This window comes from Oncorhynchus nerka, linkage group LG28, assembly GCF_034236695.1.
Source record: "Oncorhynchus nerka isolate Pitt River linkage group LG28, Oner_Uvic_2.0, whole genome shotgun sequence".
NCBI lineage: Eukaryota > Metazoa > Chordata > Actinopteri > Salmoniformes > Salmonidae > Oncorhynchus > Oncorhynchus nerka.
This window is the reverse complement of record NC_088423.1, coordinates 13,044,342-13,064,058: the sequence shown is the minus strand read 5'-3', so window position 1 is coordinate 13,064,058 and position 19,717 is coordinate 13,044,342. Positions and strand designations below refer to the sequence as shown.

Below are 19,717 nucleotides of genomic sequence, written 5' to 3'. Positions count from 1 at the left end.
GATATGTGGGACCAGGGACGGTGAGGGACAGGCAGTGGTTGAAAAAGACCAGCCGAAGCTTGCCGAGGAGTCTTGTTCTGAGCACAGACCGTGCAGACTGCGAAAAACTCCTCAGGACTTTAAATGGCCCCACAAACCGCGGACCCAGCTTCTGGCAGGGCAGGCGAAGGGGCAGGTGTCGGGTCGAGAGCCAGACCCGATCTACCTGGTGAGAATACCGGGGCCGCACTGCGGTGGCCTCGGTCTGACTCTGATGCCAAGGAACCAGAACCGACTGATACCAATACACACTGGAAGGGGTTGAGGTTTGTGGAGGAGTGGCGGAGCAAGTTCTGGGCCATCTCTGCCCAGGGCATGAACGCTGCCCACTCCCCCGGCCGGTCCTAGCAATAAGACCTCAGAAACCTACCCACATCCTGGTTATCTCTCTCCACTTGCCCATTACTCTCGGGGTGAAAACCTGAGGTAAGGCTAACCGAGATCCCCAGACGTTCCATGAACGTCTTCCAGACGTTCCATGAACGTCTTCCAGACCCTTGAAGTGAACTGGGGAGACCTCGATCAGACACTATATCCTCAGGCACGCTGTAGTGCCGGAAGACGTGTGTAAACAAGGCCTCCGCAGTCTGTAGAGCCATAGGGAGACCAGGCAGAGGGAGGAGACGGCAGGATTTAGAGAAACGATCCACAACGACCAGGATAGTGGTGTTTCCCTGTGAAGGAGGAAGATCAGTCAGGAATTCCACTGACAGGTGCGACCATGGGCGTTGTGGAACGGGTAAGGCTTGTAACTTACCTCTGGGCAGGTGTCTAGGAGCCTTGCACTGGGCGCACACCGAGCAGGAGGTAACATAAACCCTCATATCCTTAGCTAAATTAGGCCACCAGTACATCACTAAGACAGTGCACCGTCCGACCGATACCAGGATGACCAGAAGAGGGTGAAGTATGGGCCCAATAGATTAGCTGGTCGAGGGCAGCAGATGGAAAGTACAGACGCCCAGCCAGACATTGAAGGGGAGCGGGCTCTGTACGCAACGCCTGCTCAATGTCCACGTCCAGCTCCCACACTACCGGTGCCACCAGGCAAGAGGCCGGGAGTATGGGAGTGGGATACATGGGTCGCTCCTCCGTGTCATACAGCCGGGACAATGCGTCTGCCTTAATGTTCTGAGAGCCTGGTCTGTATGAAAGGGTAAATACAAAACGGGTGAAAAACATGGCCCACCTTGCCTGGCGAGGGTTCAGTCTCCTCGCCACCCGGATGTACTCCAGATTATGGTGGTCAGTCCAGATGAGAAAAGGGTTTTTAGCCCACTCAAGCCAATGTCTCCACGCCTTCAAGGCCTTGACGACAGCCAACAGCTCCCGGTCCCCTACATCATAGTTTCACTCTGCCGGGCTGAGCTTCTTTGAGAAGAAGGCACAGGGGTGGAGCTTCGGTGGCATGCTGAGAGAGCACCGCTCCTATCCCAGCCTCTGACGCATCCACCTCCACTATGGACGCCAAAGAGGGATCCGGATGGGACAGCATGGGAGCTCAGGTGACTAAAAGCCCTGTCCGCCTCATCTGACCACTGCAAGCGCACCGGGCCCCCCTTCAGCAGTGAGGGGGGGCCCCGACAAAGGCTTGGAAGACTGAGGGCGCATTCATCAACCAGTAGGGCATGACAAGGTACTCATAGTGCCCAGAGGTGGCACTGAAAGCCGTATTCCACTCCTCTCCCTCTCGAATACGCACCAGGTTGTAAGAGCTCCTGAGATCTAGTTTGGTGAAGAAGCGTGCCCAGTGCATTGACTCTATCGCTGTAACTATGAGCGGTAGCGGGTAACTATACCTCACCGTGATCTGATTCAGACCCCGATAGTCAATATACGGGCGCAGACCCCCTCCTTCTTCTTCACAAAAAATAAATTTGAGGAGGCTGGTGAAGTGGAGGACCGAATGTACCCCTGACGCAGGGATTCGGAGACATATGTTTCCATAGCCTCCATCTCCGCTTGTGAGAGCGGATACACGTGACTCCTGGGAAGTGCAGCATCTACCAGGAGGTCTATCGCACAATCGCCCCGTCGATGAAGTGGTAATTGAGTCGCCTTCTTTTTAGAGAAGGCGAGAGCCAAATTGGCATATTCAGGGGGAATGCGCATGGTCGAGACCTGGTCTGGACTCTCCACCGTTGTAGCACCAACGGAAACCCCTAAACACCTACCTGAGCACTCTCGTGACCACCCAGTGAGAGCCCCCTGTGGCCAAAAAACAGTGGGGTTATGAAAAGCTGACCAGGGTAGGCCCAGCACCACGGGAAACGCAGGAGAGTCAATGAGGAAGAGACTAATTCTCTCCGTATGACCCGTCTGCGTCACCATACCCAACGGAGCGGTGAACTCCCTAATTATCCCTGGCCCTAATGGTCGACTATCTAAGGCATTAATGGGGAAGGGCACATCCACGGGAAAAATGGGGTTTCCTAAACTATGAGCTAACATTCTATCAATGAAATTCCCAGCCGAGCCTGAATCTACGAGCGCCTTATGCTGGGAATACGGAGAAAAATCTGGAAAAGTGACAGACACAAACATATGTGCAACAGAGGGCTCTGGTAGAGAATGGTGCCGGCTCACCTGGGGTGACGCCAGAGCGCCCTGCCTGCTACCTCGATTGCCAGAGGAACCAACCCGGCACCGACCGGCAGTGTGACCTCTGCGGCCACAGATGGTGCGCGAGCGGGAACCCCCTTCCGGTCTCCCTGCGCACCGCCCCTCCCAGCTCCATTGTTATCGGAGAGGGGGTCCGGGAGGATGGAACCACCAGACCCTGATCTGGACGTCCACGAGTAGCCAGCAGGTTGTCCAGCCAGATAAACAGGTCCACCAGCTGGTCGAACGTGAGGTTGGTGTCTCTGCAGGCCAGCTCCCGATGGACGTCCTCGCTCAGACTGCAACAACAATGGCCGATCAGGGCCCTGTCGCTCCATCCCGCGCCGGCAGCCAGGGTCCTAATCTTCAGGGCGAACTCCTGGGCGCTCTTTGTCTCCCGCCGCTCTACCCTCGGGTAGGCGGTCGAAGACTGGGTGAACTTCTCAAACTTGTCCAACGCCGCATCTCCCTCTCTCCATGCGGCGTTAGCCCACTCCAGGGCTCTCCCGGTGATGTTCGAGACGAGGGCAGACACACTCTCACGATCCGATGGAGTCGGGATGACGGTGTCCAGATAAAGGTTTAATTGCAGTAAAAACCCCTGGCAGTTCGAAGCCCTCCCATCATACTCCTGGGCCAAGGAGAGACGGATCCCACTGGGTTCAGGTGGGAAAGAGGCGCTCAAGAGAGACCCCGGTTGTGCTGGTGGAGGCGCTGGAAGAACTCCCTCTCTCCCAGCGGTCCATTGTCTGGACAACGCGATCCATGGCAACACCAAGATGGTGAAGCATAACTGCATGCTCCTGGATGCGCTCTTCCACCTCAATGGCCGGGGTACCCTCTCCTGCTGACTCCATAGTATGGTCGGAGATTCTGTAATGTGGTGCGTGCTGGTGGCAGGGAAGTCAGGCGCAGGAGAATGAACTTGGAAAAAACGGAGCTGTTTAATAAACATCAAAACCTCCAAAAACCAAAGTATACAAAATAACAAATAGAGGGTGCAAAACCCATCGCACACCAGAATTAACAATAAACACCTACAATAAACACCTACACAACAATCTCCGACAAGGACATGAGGGGAAACAGAGGGTTAAATACACAAGATGTAATTGATGGGATTGGAACCAGGTGTGTAGGAAGACAAGACAAAACAAAAACAAAAAATTAATCAATGATGGCTAGAAGGTCGGTGACGTCAACCACCGAACACCGCCCGCCTGAACAAGGAGAGGGACCGACTTCGGTGGAAGTCGTGACACATTTCCTGGCATCAAAATTGGAATTCCCCTCAATGACATCCATGTGCTCCACTGCCACTTTTCATATCTATGGTAACCATGTACACAAACTTTTGAAAAAAGGTTATTATCATGAAATTTGCTTGTCATGGTGGTAATGACAAAATACTTAGAGATGACTGTATTTTGGGTTAAAAAAAAGTATCAAATGGTTTATGCACATCTAATATGTATATAGTTTCCATTTATTTGACTCTTTTTTTAAACAGGTGCATTAAATATTTTGTAATTAAGACTCAAGACTTTTGTAAGTGTAATACATTTAAAAAAGTCAAAAGTCCGCGTGTGAGACAGGACAAAAACAGTGCAAAACGGTGACATCCAGACATGAAACGCTTTAGAAAAAAAAAATCTAAAAACATTTTGAAAGCTGAAAATTAGAGTTTAACGTTATTTTAGTAAATAATTAATGGATGTGAAATAAACAAATCTAAATTAACATTGTATCTTAAAAATCGAACCCCGAGACACATGTTTTACAAACATACATTGTCTACGTGTGCTTTGTTGTCGGTAGCTAGGTTTCAATCCAATTGGCAACAGGTTTTCATGCGAATATTCAAAAATCCGCATAAAACAATATGCGCATTTTCCCACCAGAGATGTTTCTATAAAATTGACTTGTTGCAGATAAAATAATGTGTGCGATGACATAGTGTACATAAAATAACTTTTGTGGTTAAATACCAATGCACCGAATAAAATATACAAGTTAAATTGGTTTTCATCATATTTTCAACTCTACTGATGGTTTTCCCACCCCAAACATATTGCTTTATATAGCGAATGTGCCCACTCTGGTATTGGCAGTGTGCTCTAGCAAACAGCTCGCAAATACAGTGCGGGCAGGCCAGCCTACATTATGAGATTATTATAGACAAAAGAGTGAGATCATTTTTATTTGTCAAAGAGCAACCACCAGAATAAGACCCTCGATATTTATTGGAAAGGAGCATCAAGCTCATCACTTTGCACTTCCACCACCCTCTGAAGCCATCATAATGCATTTAATCTGTATCCTAATAAACAGCATGCTTTCCCGATGAGTTGTTGTGGGGTGACTGCATAAAATGTCATCGTGTGAACAAATGTACTTCTATATAATGGTTATTATATTAATATTTCTGTGCACGACATATCTCGCATAATTAATTTTACCTAGACAAAAAGGTCCCACATTGTCTAGCGTATTTTGTTTTGTCGTAATTTGAACAGTTTGCCGAAAAATGTTCTGTTTCCATCAGGCCTGTCATGACATGTTTTATCCGACATGTAGGCTACTTCACGCGCATGAAAAGGTTGGAAACCTGGTTAGTATAGCAGAAATATGAGGCAGAGATTTAGGGCGCGTTCGAGCAGATCACTTTTGTCAATTTGCATTATATAAAACATTTCGACTGTAAGTTTCTGCAATTGCTCTTTACAAACTTCATCCTGCATTGTGGGAGGCTCTATTGTCAACCAATCACTTTGAGTGTTTTTGTTTGGCCCAAAGACGTGACTGAAACGGGAACCAACTTGACCAAAAATCATGTCCAGCCTACAGTGAATGAATCAATGTGATTGAGGCTCTGTCTCACTAATTAATTGTATATTGTACACAGATATAATTTCAGTTTGTGAGTAGGTGTTGGAGACACGTTTTTTTCTCGAAATTATAAAGAAAACCTTGGCAACACTGTCATGCTGATCTGAGCCTTGTTGTTGGAAAACCACATTAGTGTCCCCCTTACGTCCCTCCTCGACTTTCGCCGACATTCAGTTGCTTTAGCCTTTACTACTCAAACGCGCCCAAAAACGTGGTTCTCTGTTTGACAGAGTTGTATAGAATCTCGCGAGAGTTGACGTCTGCTAAAAATACTTGAGAGAACAACGATATTTTTTTAACCACTGATTCCTACCTCGAATGCATTCATCTGACGTGCATTTCACGAAGGATAAATAACGGTATTTCTATTGAAGGGAATATTGGCATATTATATGAAATTAGACAATTGCGCTCAAGATATGTATTTTATGGAATTTGTTTGCAGCGAAGAAATCTCAGATGGAGAAGAGAAAGGAACACAGGAAATAAGCGGTACAGTGTGCACGCTTGCAAGAATATATTTAATGTCCTAATAACGGCGAAATAGTCGCAAAACTTTTGAATTTTCCTTCCATTACTCTTTCAAATATATTTTTCCTCCTACACCATAAGCTACCAGGTAACAATACTGGGCGAATATGGGTGGAACAGCGGGCGTTCATAGCCAGGGCCATGGTCGATATTTATAAGTCAATGGGAAGGCAGTTTGCAAAGGCAACTTTTCACATAACGGAAACGGCTTTGCATAACTCCTACACCAGGACTGCTGCGTACGCGCCGTAAAGATGAGAGGCTTTGCCCTTCTCCCCCAAGAGGACTACGACAATGCTTCCACTGGGCAAGACCAAAACATTGATATTGGACGTTGAAATCCATGCCTGAGTCTCTTCAGACCTATTTTCCTTTGTAGGGCGAGATAAAGGAGTCTTTCCTCATTGACTCAATGTAAAGGAGAAGAGAAGAGAGCATCCACGTCTGAGAAATGGATAAACTCACCGTCATATCAGGATGCCTCTTTCTAGCGGCAGATATCTTTGCCATCGCCAGTATTGCTAATCCAGACTGGATCAACACCGGAGATGCAACTGGTAAGTTAGGTGAGGGCATTTAACTTAATTAATATATTTCCACACGTTATCTGTCTAGTGTCTATCATCTGGCTGTAGGCTGCTACAGCTGGCTGTCACCCTGTGTGGCCCCTAAGGGGCTTTGTTGACAATGATCAATAATGTGCATTATAAACCGGGTGGTTCATCACAGAATGCTGATTGACTGACAGCTGTGGTATATCAGACCGCATACCACGGGTATGACAAAACATTTATTTTTACTGCTCTAATTACATTGGCAACCAGTTTATAATAGCAATAAGGTACCTTGGGGGTTTGTGTTAAATGGCCAACATACCATGGATAAGGCCTGTATCCAGGCACTCTGCAATGCGTAGCCATAGTATATTGGCCATATACCACACCCCCTCAGGCCTTATTGCTTAATTAACCTATTTGACACACTATTCTTCTAGGATTTCAGTTCACGTAACCCAACGTTTTTGAATCATTCTCTTTCCACTCTACTGCATCAGCCACACAACACCACCACCCTCTTCCAAATATAACACTTTGGCATTCTGGTGACCTTTCTCTTGAGCTTCAGAATCTTATAATGTGGCATCATCAAAGACCTTCTACATTATCTGTTACACTTTATACAAGCAGTCCTGCCCTCTTTCTCCCCACATCCACCCCATCCCTCCAAAATACAGTGAGCTACTTTGGCATTCTCTCTCGCTCTCGTCCTCTTGGCCTCTTGGGGCTTGTCCTCAAACCACCAATCATCATCCTCCACAGCTGGTGATAATTGAACTGCCCTCTACTGTTTCACCCCAACATCCCCTGATACCCCATGTCCCTTCAAGGCATATAAGCTACCCTGTACCAGCTACAAACTCACCTCCCTGATCCCTATGTCCCTTCAAGGCATATAAGATACCCTGTACAAGCTACCAACTCACCTCCCTGATACCCCATGTCCCTTCAAGGCATATAAGCTACCCTGTACTAGCTATCAACTCACCTCCCGAGTGGCGCAGTGGTCTAAGAGCAGGGTGACTGTTGACAAATAGTGTGTCAGACTCAGTGGTGAAGTGAGGGCCACATTTCCGGCTATGCGCTTGGAGGTCTGTTCAGCTTTGCACTCACTCTCTGTATGTTTTATGCATCTGACACAGACAGACTGGGGCATTTGTATTTAATCTACAGTATCCAGCCTGAGGACATGGTCAAATTAAGTGCAACAGTAAAGGCTACGACTAAACGATAGGTCACTTAGAATGAGCTAATGCCTTTTAGATACATCTGTAGCCAGCAGATTGTAGTTCCATGCTGTGGCCTACTGCATAAACAACCGGGATAGGTGACATTTTCCCCTTGTCATTGTGAGGTAGGTACCAGGATGGAAAAGCTAACTTTTGAGTCCTATGTTTAGATTTTAATGGTCTCATTTGTGATCATTCTTTTCTTTTTTTTTATAGCCTCCATTACACTGTTACAGCACAGTCCAGGAGCGTTCGGGTAGAACATACCTCCATTACACTGTTACAGCACAGTCCAGGAGCGTTCGGGTAGAACATACCTCCATTACACTGTTACAGCACAGTCCAGGAGCGTTCGGGTAGAACATACCTCCATTACACTGTTACAGCACAGTCCAGGAGCGTTCGGGTAGAACATACCTCCATTACACTGTTACAGCACAGTCCAGGAGCGTTCGGGTAGAACATACCTCCATTACACTGTTACAGCACAGTCCAGGAGCGTTCGGGTAGAACATACCTCCATTACACTGTTACAGCACAGTCCAGGAGCGTTCGGGTAGAACATACCTCCATTACACTGTTACAGCACAGTCCAGGAGCGTTCGGGTAGAACATACCTCCATTACACTGTTACAGCACAGTCCAGGAGCGTTCGGGTAGAACATACCTCCATTACACTGTTACAGCACAGTCCAGGAGCGTTCGGGTAGAACATACCTCCATTACACTGTTACAGCACTGTCCAGGAGCGTTCGGGTAGAACATACCTCCATTACACTGTTACAGCACAGTCCAGGAGCGTTCGGGTAGAACATACCTCCATTACACTGTTACAGCACAGTCCAGGAGCGTTCGGGTAGAACATACCTCCATTACACTGTTACAGCACAGTCCAGGAGCGTTCGGGTAGAACATACCTCCATTACACTGTTACAGCACAGTCCAGGAGCGTTCGGGTAGAACATACCTCCATTACACTGTTACAGCACAGTCCAGGAGCGTTCGGGTAGAACATACCTCCATTACACTGTTACAGCACAGTCCAGGAGCGTTCGGGTAGAACATACCTCCATTACACTGTTACAGCACAGTCCAGGAGCGTTCAGGTAGAACATATCATACAAAGAAGGAACAGAAACAGGCTTGAGGTCCACCCATATTGTGTTTTCAGACATTACTAGCCAGACTTCCCTTTTGAGACTTCCCCTCATCCCATACAGAGAAGGTATGAAATCAAGCAGGGTTAAAAGCCTTTTGTTCCAGCCTAATAGTAATTACCAGGTGGAGAGAAGCATTGTTTGTAAATGGTAATGTGTGGAGTCTTTCCTGATGAGGTCTGCTGGGAGGGAGAATTCTTTCAGATGAAGTACTCACAGCTTAATTATCAAGGAAATTGCCTTGACTGGAAGGCCTTGTTTGTGTATCTGAAGTCCAACATATTGTTTTGTCCAGGTGAAATAGATAAATGCTTAGACCTACACTCTTAGAATAAAGGTTTCCAAAAATATTATTTGGCCGTCCCGATAGGAGAACCCCTTTTGGTTCCAGGTAGAAACCTTTTGGGTTCTGTGTATAACCCTCTATGTAAAGGGTTCCACATAGAACTCAAAAGGTTTCTACCTGGAACCAAAAATGGGTTCTTCAAACGGTTGTCCTATGGGGACAACTGAAGAACCATTTTAGGTTCTAGAACGGCACCTTTTTTTCCTACAAGTGTAGTTATTCCTGCAAATGAAGTTAACTTGCAGGTCTAACTTATGCTCTTTCCTATGGTATCAGTATTTTGGCAGCACCAGATGATGCTTATTGCTTACAGATAAACAGATGTTGACAATGACTCCATCAGATTGGCAGATGTTGTTATAAACACAAATGTCTCTTTCACCACCTCAAGTTTAGCCTGGAAAGGAATCATTATGGTTTATTTGTTTACAGCAAACCTCTCTTGTAGTTATCCAGGATGTGAAGCTTTATAAAAGTTTATAGAGGTGTGTGTGTCTTAGTCTAGCTAATTTCCTGCTTGTTACGCAGGTATTCTGTAGTCGGAAGCAGCAGGGGACTGACTGGGGCTGCATGGGGAAGTGTTTACTAACTACAGACTGGCCCACAATATCACACACACACACACACACACACACACACACACACACACACACACACACACACACCTCCCTCTGTCTCAACGCCCTGGCTATTAGACAAGCTTGATGTCTGATGTGTTACACACTTAAAACAGCTGCTGAACAGTCCCACGAATTAGAAATGTCCCCCAAGAGTCCCATAGAACAAAAAGTACAATTTACACCAATGACAAGCTATGGACTGGGTGTGTAAGCTTGCTTAATAAGAGAGGGAAATATTGTGTTATGTTAGGATATACTATGTCACTCTTTTAAAGTTTTATCAGTATTTTTGATTCTTTGACAGTGGAATATGTGACATATTCTTCTGAGGCAGGACCTTTTCACTAAGGATATGAAGTGGTTGGGATGTGAAGTCCTGGTAGCTTACGCCTATTTCTGTTGTGCTCTTCACTTAGATAAAATAATGTATAGCGAATTAACAGGATATCCTGTGTAGAAAATGGAGGGGCTCAGAGATCATGGAATCAACATAATATGCATGCAGTATGTTACACTTCAGTGTGCTCTCTCGCTGCAGACTCATACAACCATTCATAGGTATGCTACCTCATAGTTGACACATCTATCCTACTGTATATCTATCTAAACCGTTGAAGGGGTATAACCTCAATAATCAGCTGAAGTAAGTAAACCCTGTTGAAGGGATGTTTTCCACTCAGATCTGTCTGGTACTATAATATGATATGTATCAGAGTTGGTAGCATAACTTTCTACCATTCATTTGTGATTCTGGTAATTGGGAAGCAAATTTGATCACTATAATGGATGAGAAAACAGGACACAGCAGTTTGGTTTTGTTATGAGTATTATATTAGGGTGCCATGTCAATAGCCACGACATAACAGCTTTGATCAGCATTAGATCCACATACAGTAGGTCTACATGTGTCTTCAAATCAAAGGAATCCTGAGTGGCGCATCGGTCTAAGTCAGTGCTAGAGGCGTACCTACAGACCCGGGTGTGATCCCGGGCAAGATCACAACCGGCCATGATCGGGGGTTCCATAGGGCAGCGCACAATTGGCCCAGCGTTATCCGGGTTAGGGGAGGGCCGTCATTGTAAATAAGAATTTGTTCTTAGCTGACTTGCCTAGTTAAATAAAGGATAAATAAAGGGGGCTGGTGGCACCTTAGTTGGGGAGGACAGGCTCATAGTAATGGTTGAGGCAACAGGGATCTGGATCCGGGAAGGGGTTGAATGTCTTGCTGCAACCAAGAAGCTTAATCTTGACATGTAGCCACTTAGCTAGCAAGTTAGCAAACCACATTCATAGCTGGATATAATTTATTTGACTGATCTTACATTTCTTATAGTTATACTTAACTTATAGTTATGAGCAGTGTGATAGCACGCAGCCCCTGCAAGTCGGCGGTGCCCCCAACCCTAAAAAATGAAAACAGTAAAAATCATAACATCGGTATTTTGAAATACCCAGTATACAGTATATCTCACAAGCCTTGCCCACTGTTCGTCTCTCCTCTCTGTCTCCAGCCTCTGGAAGACACAACGTGCTGGCTCAGGGATAACTCCTCATCTCCTGAGAGAGAAGGGGAAGAAAGGGGTCGGAGGATTTAATTTCACATTTCTCTCATTCAAATCTATACCGATGAATTGTCCTTTGTAGCTGGATGGACGAGGGGGTTGAGTGTTGCTGAGTTGGCACGTTCTGTGTTGGGTTAGGGAGGGTGGGGTTCATATATGCTCTTATTGTTGTTGGAAGAGTTATGTGTTCAGCAGGCCTAGCTTGCTGACTTAATTGGACCCACCAGGCTTTGGGGCAGGAGAGGAGAGGCTCTTTGACAGTGAGTGACTTTCTGATGTGAATTCTTATCTTCTCTCTCTCTCCTTTATCTCATCTCTCTCTGTGGTTTCAGAGGCTCTGGGTCCCCCCTATGCTTTCGTTATCCTTCCATCCCTCTCTCTCTCCCCCTCTTCCCTCCAGCTCTCTTCCTCTCTCTGGTGTCAGGGGCTCTGTTCCTGAGCCATCCAAGTCTTACGTCATTGATTGATTCCTCAGGGACCCCTGCCATTGGTCCAGGGCCTAAGAGTCCCACTCTTCAGCCTTGTTACCATACCAACCTTCCTTGAGCTCTACTTTGTGTGGTCACAGGGCACTGGAAGTGGAATCCAGTGTCACCAGGGAGGTCATTAGTCCAGATGTGATGTAATGCAGTGATGCCTCATACAGATCTTAGCTTTTCTAATGGTGATACCGTCACAAGTTGAGGGATATTTTAGAACTGATGCAATCTACTGCTCTGGGTTAAGTTTCTTCTCATAAAACAAGGTGTACAGAAAATGAAAAGATTCTGCTGAAAAGTGACACATGTTGTTGTGGTGTGTGAGAGCACAGTTGACCTGAACAGTGAGAGTATGCTCTGTGTGATGAAAGATATTCTTCCTCCGTGGGGGTATGTGATCAAGCACTCTGTCTGTAGCAGTGCAGGCTGCTGAGGGGAGAACGGCTCATAATGATGGCAGGAACGGAGCGAAAGGAATGGCATCAAACACATGGAAACCATGTGTTTAATGTATTTGATAATATTCTACCTATTCCACTCCAACCATCCCCAATTAAGGTGCCACCAACTTCCTGTGTTCTATAGATGCTCTGACAGTGGGACTGCTGCTGTGTGGGATCTAACCCTGACTGATCTATCTCTTCTCTCTCCTTCTCCTGTCTCTCTAGGTTCCCTGACGGTAGGCCTGGTGCGGCAGTGCCAGACCATCCACGGTCGTGAATGGACCTGTATCCCCCCGCGGCTGCCCCCTGAGTGGGTCACCACCCTCTTCTTCATTATCCTGGGCATCATCTCCCTCACGGTGACCTGCGGCCTGTTGGTGGCATCACACTGGCACCGCGAGGCCACCCGTTACGCCCGCTGGATTGCCTTCACTGGGAGTACGTTTTATTTTGACTTATGTAAGTCGCTCTGGATAAGAGCGTCTGCTAAATGACTTAAATGTAAATGTAAATGTTATTTAACCAGACAGGCCAATGGGGAACCAGTTCTCGTTTACAGTGACGGCCTGGACAAGAGACCAAGACTGCAATACGATAAATACAGAAACATGGCCAACGCTGTCACCATTTAAGTCATGACTGGGGCCAGACAGACTCCTGTTAATCCCTATTCTGGCTAAAGTAGTACAGTAGACTAGGGAATAGGCTGTGATTTGAGGGAAAGCCATTAGTTACAGCTTTGAAGCACCTTGAGATTCTTGTTATGTCACTAATGGATGTTAGCAAATTGATTTGAGTAAGCCCAGATGAATGTCACTTTGGTTTCATTTTAGTAAAAGCTTTTGTGTGGTAACTGTGTGGGCGGCAGGTAGCTTAGCAGTTAAGAGTGTTGGCCAGTAACGGAAACGTCGCTCGTTTCACATCTCCATGCCGAATAGGTGAAAAATCTGTTGATGTGCTATTGAGCAAGGCACTTAACCCTAATTGCTCCTGTAAGTCACTCTGGATAAGAGCGTCTGCTAAATGGCCTAAATGTTCAGATGGAACTGTGCTGAGTGGCTCCTTGAACACCTAGAGTACATGGGGTTGCTATGAGCGGAGCTAAAACCAGGAGGAGGGATTTTTAGTGGTCCAAGGGATATGACGGAATAACATTCCTTTGTTATTATTATAATTCCAGAGGTCATTTTATCCTAATCATTATCGGGCTAGAATTACCTATTGAGGTATAATAATAACCAAATAATGACAATTTAATATGACAATGTAAATTGATTTTTTTTCAGCTCTGTCAGGTTTCCACGACGATGAAAACGCAAATATAGAATTTAGCCTGAGATCATGTTCCTGCCTACTCTTTAAATGTTGTAAGATATATTGCTCCCTAAATTAGTTGTACTGTGAATAGTGTTTTTAAGAAGACTGTTTCTAAACTTTGTTTCCTCTCTCCTCCATAGTGATCCTGCTCTGTATGGCAGCTCTTATATTTCCTATAGGATTTTACATCGATGAGGTCGGGGGACAACCTTATAAACTACCCAACAACACAGTGGTGGGGTCCTCATATGTACTCTTTGTCCTGTCTATATTTTTCACTATAGTGGGACTACTGTTTGCAGGGAAGGTCTGCTTGCCTGGGTGACATATCGGGCACTTTGGTTTTTGTAAACATTCTTGCGCTTAGAGAAATGCCTTTGTAGAAGCATTTGCTAGGCCTGACATTTGAAATTGCCCAGCTGGAAGGGAAGAAGACGAACTGTGAGAACCACTCTTTCTCTCTGACGTACCTTTGGATGACAGGAATCTACGGCACCTAGCCCTGGGTCAATAGGACAGGTAGTAGGCACTAGTCTGTCTGTGTTCATAGATCTTGGAGGAATGGACACCTATCCAGCCCCCTCACAGATCAGTGAACACAGAAGTGTCCTTCCACAAATAGAGTGCCTTTCTGGGTAGTGTAACTTTCTTATTTCACCAAATTTGAACATTCTGTCAAAGAGCACATGTTTAACTTCATAACAAACATGATTTCCCCATCTCCTCCTTTTGATATTTTATTTTTATTTCAGGAATAGTTTAACCATATTAAAACGAGAGTTCAGTTCACATAACTGGTTGACATGAGAGACAAATGTAAATGTAAATGAATCACTAATCACGAGATCAATAATAATTTCCAGAAATTATGTTGTCAAGGCAACAAATTATATTACAATGATGGTAAAAACTTGGGGAAATTTGAAGGTTAAGTCGGTTAAAATCTTCAAGTCGGACAAACATGACGTGGGACATGCCAAAATTGGCATTTTCAGAGAAAACGACAAATGTATTTTAATGTAAAACACACTACTTTTGGATTTTTTAAAATGTTTAGTTAGAGTGTAGATTTGTGATCCAATTTTAAATTGAGTGTTTTATCAAAATGTGCACACAATGTCACCAGGACATGAAAGGCACTTTCTTCATGGATCGACCCAGAAGGGGGAGTGGTTAGAGCCTTAAACTGACATGAATCATCAGGACAGGGAAGACTGTCACCCATGGCCATGACAACAGGAAGTCAAGTCACTCCGCCCCATAAGAAGCACAGTGGTAGAAAGGCTGAAGCCGGCAATAAGAATGATGAAGCCATCATTTTGTAGATTATGCATATATGGTTGGAAGTTGAGTTAGACCTCAGAGCTATTGTCTTGGGTCCTATGAGTGGAGCTGGCCTCTAGATTCATGATGAAACTATGAAAAGCAGGAAGTCTGTTGGATCACATGATGATGGAAAACAATTAGAACTAATTCAATACAATTGTAAAGTATTTCATGAAAGAGTAAAAGTATTTATTTGTTTTCATGAATGCATTATTTTCCCAAGATGGAGCATTTATAGTAATTTTTTATGGTCAATGCACTGTATCATGGAATTCCTACATGTCTGTTTTCTTCGCTTTTACGTCTGTCAATTTGTTCTCATGACTGGCTGACTTGCTCATGTAGGCTACATAGACAGCATGGCTGTTGTTTGAGGAAGCACTGTGATATATATGAACTACTCTGGAAAACCATCTCATTAAAAGTTACACAACATGACAAATGATCTAATCTATTAATTTAGACTGGGGAGAACATTCTGTATCATATAAGCAACTACAGAGAACAAAAATCTAAACGCAACATGCAACAATATCATGCAGCGCCACTCATCTCCTTTGCATAGAGTTGATCAGGCTGTTGTTTGTAGGCTGTGGAATGTTGTCCCACTCCTCTTCAATGGAAGCTGAATTTGGCAGGAACTGGAACGTGCTGTCGTACATGTCGATCCAGAGCATCCCACACATGCACATGCATCCCTGCATTCTGTAGTACAGACATGGCCTGCTCTCCCTTATGTAAGGAATTAGGCACTTTCCCATGTCTACTACAGTATAGATTGTAGCCTGCACAGTAGCCTAATAAACAAATAAACACATTTCATTAATAAAATAATGATAAAAAAATACTCTTTCAAAATGCAGATGTATATTTAGTTATGGACTCATAACGAATTACTGTGGGAATAAATATCACTGATTTATAGAAATATTGGAACAAAGTTGTCTAATGAGGGCAAACCATTTAGAATCCTCCAATCCTGTAGCCTACTCCCGACCGTCACGTTGTACAGCGTCATATTTTCCATTCCATCCTAATGGAAACTCTGGGGGTTTCGTTTTTTGTTTATCTCTGAATAGAAACACAATAATATTAATCAAATTAATTAAGCCAAATTTCTTAAAATCAATACCATATACTGTCTTATTACAAAAAAATGTTTTAAATTCTCTGGTAATGCCAATACGGAATACAATCAAATGCTTCTCAAAGATGCCCTCTGGTGGTCAAACTAGCAATTACTTGCAGTAACAGAAAAAATGGCTGACTATGAAATTACTTGCCACAGTATGCTGCGGCAGCATGCGAGGTGTGCCGCAGTATGACGCAATTTTTAAAGGAGGAACCACTGTATCTCTGCATTGAAATTGCCATCACCAGTAACCGAAAGGTTGCTTGATCGAATCCCTGAGCTGACCAGGTAAAAATCAGTCGTTCTGCCCCTGAATAAGGCAGTTAACCCACTGTTCCTAGGCCGTCATTGTAAATAAGAATTTGTTCTTAACTGACTTGCCTAGTTAAAGAAAGTTTAAAATAAAAAAATGCAATTGTGTTCGTTGTCGGTAGCTTATGCCTGCCCATATCATAACCCCACCGCCACCAAAGGGGACTCTGTTCACAACGTTGACATGCCCGGTACAGTTGAAATCCCATAACATTTTCACATGGAAATAGCTTTTGATTTCTGTGCTATAGCCTACAGTAGCCAGGCATACATTACATGACACTTTTAATAAAGCTTTTACATGATGACATTAATGAATGATTTATCTACTTGGTCTGTAACACCAGGGGTGTTACTGTAAATTGCATTGTATTGTGTTGTATGATGCAAGAAACCACTTTACAAAATAAAAGTCATTATTATTACTACCATATAAAAAAATAGACAATATAGGCTACCCCTCTGCCTATTGGCTTATTTGTACATTCAAGCTTGTCTCAAAATACAACACTGCCACTTTTAATTAAGACATAAGCTTTTTACTGGACTGTCTTTTCAAAGCCCATTTGAAATGTAGCCTACACTTCTTTGTGCTCTTGTAGGAAGCAGTAACTCCCCATTGCTGACCTATACTTATCTAAAACTGGGCTAATAACTCGCTAACTAGCAAAGAATATCAACAAATGTGCACAGGCTTGGCACTGATCTGAAAGAGGCATTCACTTGCGGGTGATTGAAAGACAACTAGTAAACTACCCCTGCCAGTAGAATTCTACTCCGTTGCGCTCTGGCTCTGCCTACAACAAAATCCCAGACTCAATCCTGCAAATTTAGATCTGTTTTGGTTTGTTGCATTGAAAAGGGATTGATATAATGTTGAATGATCACAGAAGAAACGTTGATCTATATAGTGCAAACTAAAGGGGAGAACTCAGTGAAGTTCAATCTCTTGCATGGCATTTCTTCTGTACTGCAGTCCTGGAGGAGGTGCGTGGTCGCGCATACCTGCAGTTTAGAAGGAACATTGGTCATGATCCCGAACTGCAGCTTCCCTGAGATGGTTTCTGACAGTTTGTGCAGAAATTCTTTGGTTGTGCAAACCCACAGTTTCATCAGGTGTCATGCTCCCTCAAAACATGAGACATCTATGGCATTGTGTTGTGTTACAAAACTGCACACTTACAGAGTGGTCTATTATTGTCCCCAGCACAAGGTGCACCTCTGTAATGATCATGCTGTTTAAAACTTCTTAGGGCTGCAATCCCATTAACGGGATGATATGACAACAGCCAGCGAAAGTGCAGGGCACCAAATTCAAAACAACAGAAATCTCATAATTAAAATTCCTCAAACATACATGTATTTTATAGCGTTTTAAAGGTAATCTTGTTGTTAATCCCACCACAGTGTCCGATTTCAAATAGGCTTTACAGCGAAAGCACCACAAATGATTATGTTAGGTCACCACCAAGCCACAGAAAAACACAGCCATTTTTCCAGCCAAAGAGAGGAGTCTCAAAAAGCACAAATAGAGATAAAATGAATCACTAACCTTTGATGATCTTCATCAGATGATACTCATAGGACTTCATGTTACACAATACATGTATGTTTTGTTTGATAAAGTACATATTTATCTAAAAAAATCTGAGTTTACATTGGCACGTTACGTTCATGTAACGATTGTTGTCTTCCTCTTCTGAGGAGGAGTAGGAAATATCGGACCAATATGCAGCGTGGTAAGTGTTCGTCATATTTATTACACTGAACACAGGAAACAAACGAACAAGCGAATAAAGAAAAACCGAAACAGTCCCGAATGGTGAAAAACACTGAAACGGAAAATAACCACCCACAATCAAGAGTGGGAAAACAGGCTACTTAAGTATGGTTCTCAATCAGAGACAACGATTGACAGCTGCCTCTGGTTGGGAACCATACCAGGCCAAACACATAGAAATATAAACACAAGAACAAAACATAGAATGCCCCACCCCAACTCACGCACTGACCAACCTAAAATAGAAACATACAAAAGGAACTAAGGTCAGGACGTGACAGTTCACTAGTTCCAAAAACATCCAGTGATTTTGCATAGCCACATCAATTCAACAGAAATACTCATCATAAATGTAGATGATAATAAAAGTTATACACATGGAATTATAGATTTACCTCTCCTTAATGCAACCGCTGTGTCAGATTTCAAAAAAACTTTACGGAAAAAGAAAACCATGCAATAATCTGAGATGGCGCTCAGAAAAATAATACAATTAGGCGCCATGTTGGAGTCAACAAAAACCAGAAATCACATTATAAATATTCCCTTACCTTTGATGATCTTCATCAGAATGCACTACTAGGAATCACAGTTCCACAATAAATGCTTGATTTGTTCGATAATGTCCGTTATTTATGTCCAAGTAGCTACTTTTGTTAGGGCGTTAGGTACACATATCCAAATGCTTGTGCAGGTCGATGTGGAATGCGCGTGACCAGGAAATTGCTCTCTGCCAGTAACCTGACTCATTCAGCTCTTATTCAGTCCCACAACACAGTAGATGTCACGTTCTGACCTTAGTTCCTTTGATTTGTCTTTGTTTTAGTATGGTCAGGGTGTGAGTTGGGTGGGTTGTCTATGTTCCGTTTTCTATGTTGTGTTCGCGTTTGGCCTGGTATGGTTCTCAATCAGAGGCAGGTGTCGTTAGTTGTCTCTGATTGAGAATCATACTTAGGTAGCCTTTTCCCACTTGTGTTTCGTGGGTGTTTATTTTCTGTGTCTGTGTGTTCCACACGGAACTGTTTCGGTTGGTTATTTCACGTGTCGTTTATTGTTTTGTTTCAGTGTTCGCTTGTTTTAATAAAGAGCATGAACACGTACCACGCTGCGCATTGGTCCTCCGATCCTTACTACTCCTCCTCTTCGGAGGAGGAGGAAAACAGCCGTTACAGTAGAAGCCTCATTCAAGTTTCTAAAGATGGTTGACATCAGGTGGAAGCCTAGGAAGTGCAACTTCATTCATATCCCACTGTGAATTCAATAGGGCCTGGGTTGAAAATCGACCAACCTCAGATTTCTCACTTCCTGTTTGGATTTCTTCTCATGTTTTTGCCTGCCATAAGAGTTCTGTTATACTCACAGACATCATTCAAACAGTTTTAGAAACTTCAGAGTG

General features: G+C 44.1%; 1 protein-coding gene across 2 annotated transcripts; it reads left to right on the top strand.

Moving 5' to 3' along the window:
- Positions 1 to 5,796: 5,796 nt before the first annotated feature.
- Positions 5,797 to 19,421, top strand: LOC115112870 (uncharacterized protein C16orf52 homolog B-like). 2 transcript variants are annotated; one of them, XM_029639890.2, is made up of 3 exons: positions 5,797 to 6,617; positions 12,680 to 12,892; positions 13,912 to 19,421. In XM_029639890.2, the coding sequence occupies exons 1-3, from the start codon at positions 6,512 to 6,514 to the stop codon at positions 14,094 to 14,096; spliced, it is 504 nt and encodes a 167-aa protein (XP_029495750.1). In that variant the 5' UTR covers positions 5,797 to 6,511; the 3' UTR covers positions 14,097 to 19,421. The 2 variants fall into 2 exon arrangements, with proteins under 2 accessions (XP_029495750.1, XP_029495749.1); XM_029639889.2 differs by having other exon boundaries at positions 5,797 to 6,626.
- Positions 19,422 to 19,717: the final 296 nt, after the last annotated feature.

Excerpts from the sequence above, each read along its gene's own strand:
- LOC115112870 (XM_029639889.2), top strand. The coding sequence starts at position 6,512 with ATGGATAAACTCACCGTCATATCAGGATGCCTCTTTCTAGCGGCAGAT. Across the intron at positions 6,627-12,679 it reads AGATGCAACTGGTAAGTTAG|GTTCCCTGACGGTAGGCCTG; the intron begins GTGAGGGCATTT and ends CTGTCTCTCTAG. Across the intron at positions 12,893-13,911 it reads CTGGATTGCCTTCACTGGGA|TGATCCTGCTCTGTATGGCA; the intron begins GTACGTTTTATT and ends TCTCCTCCATAG.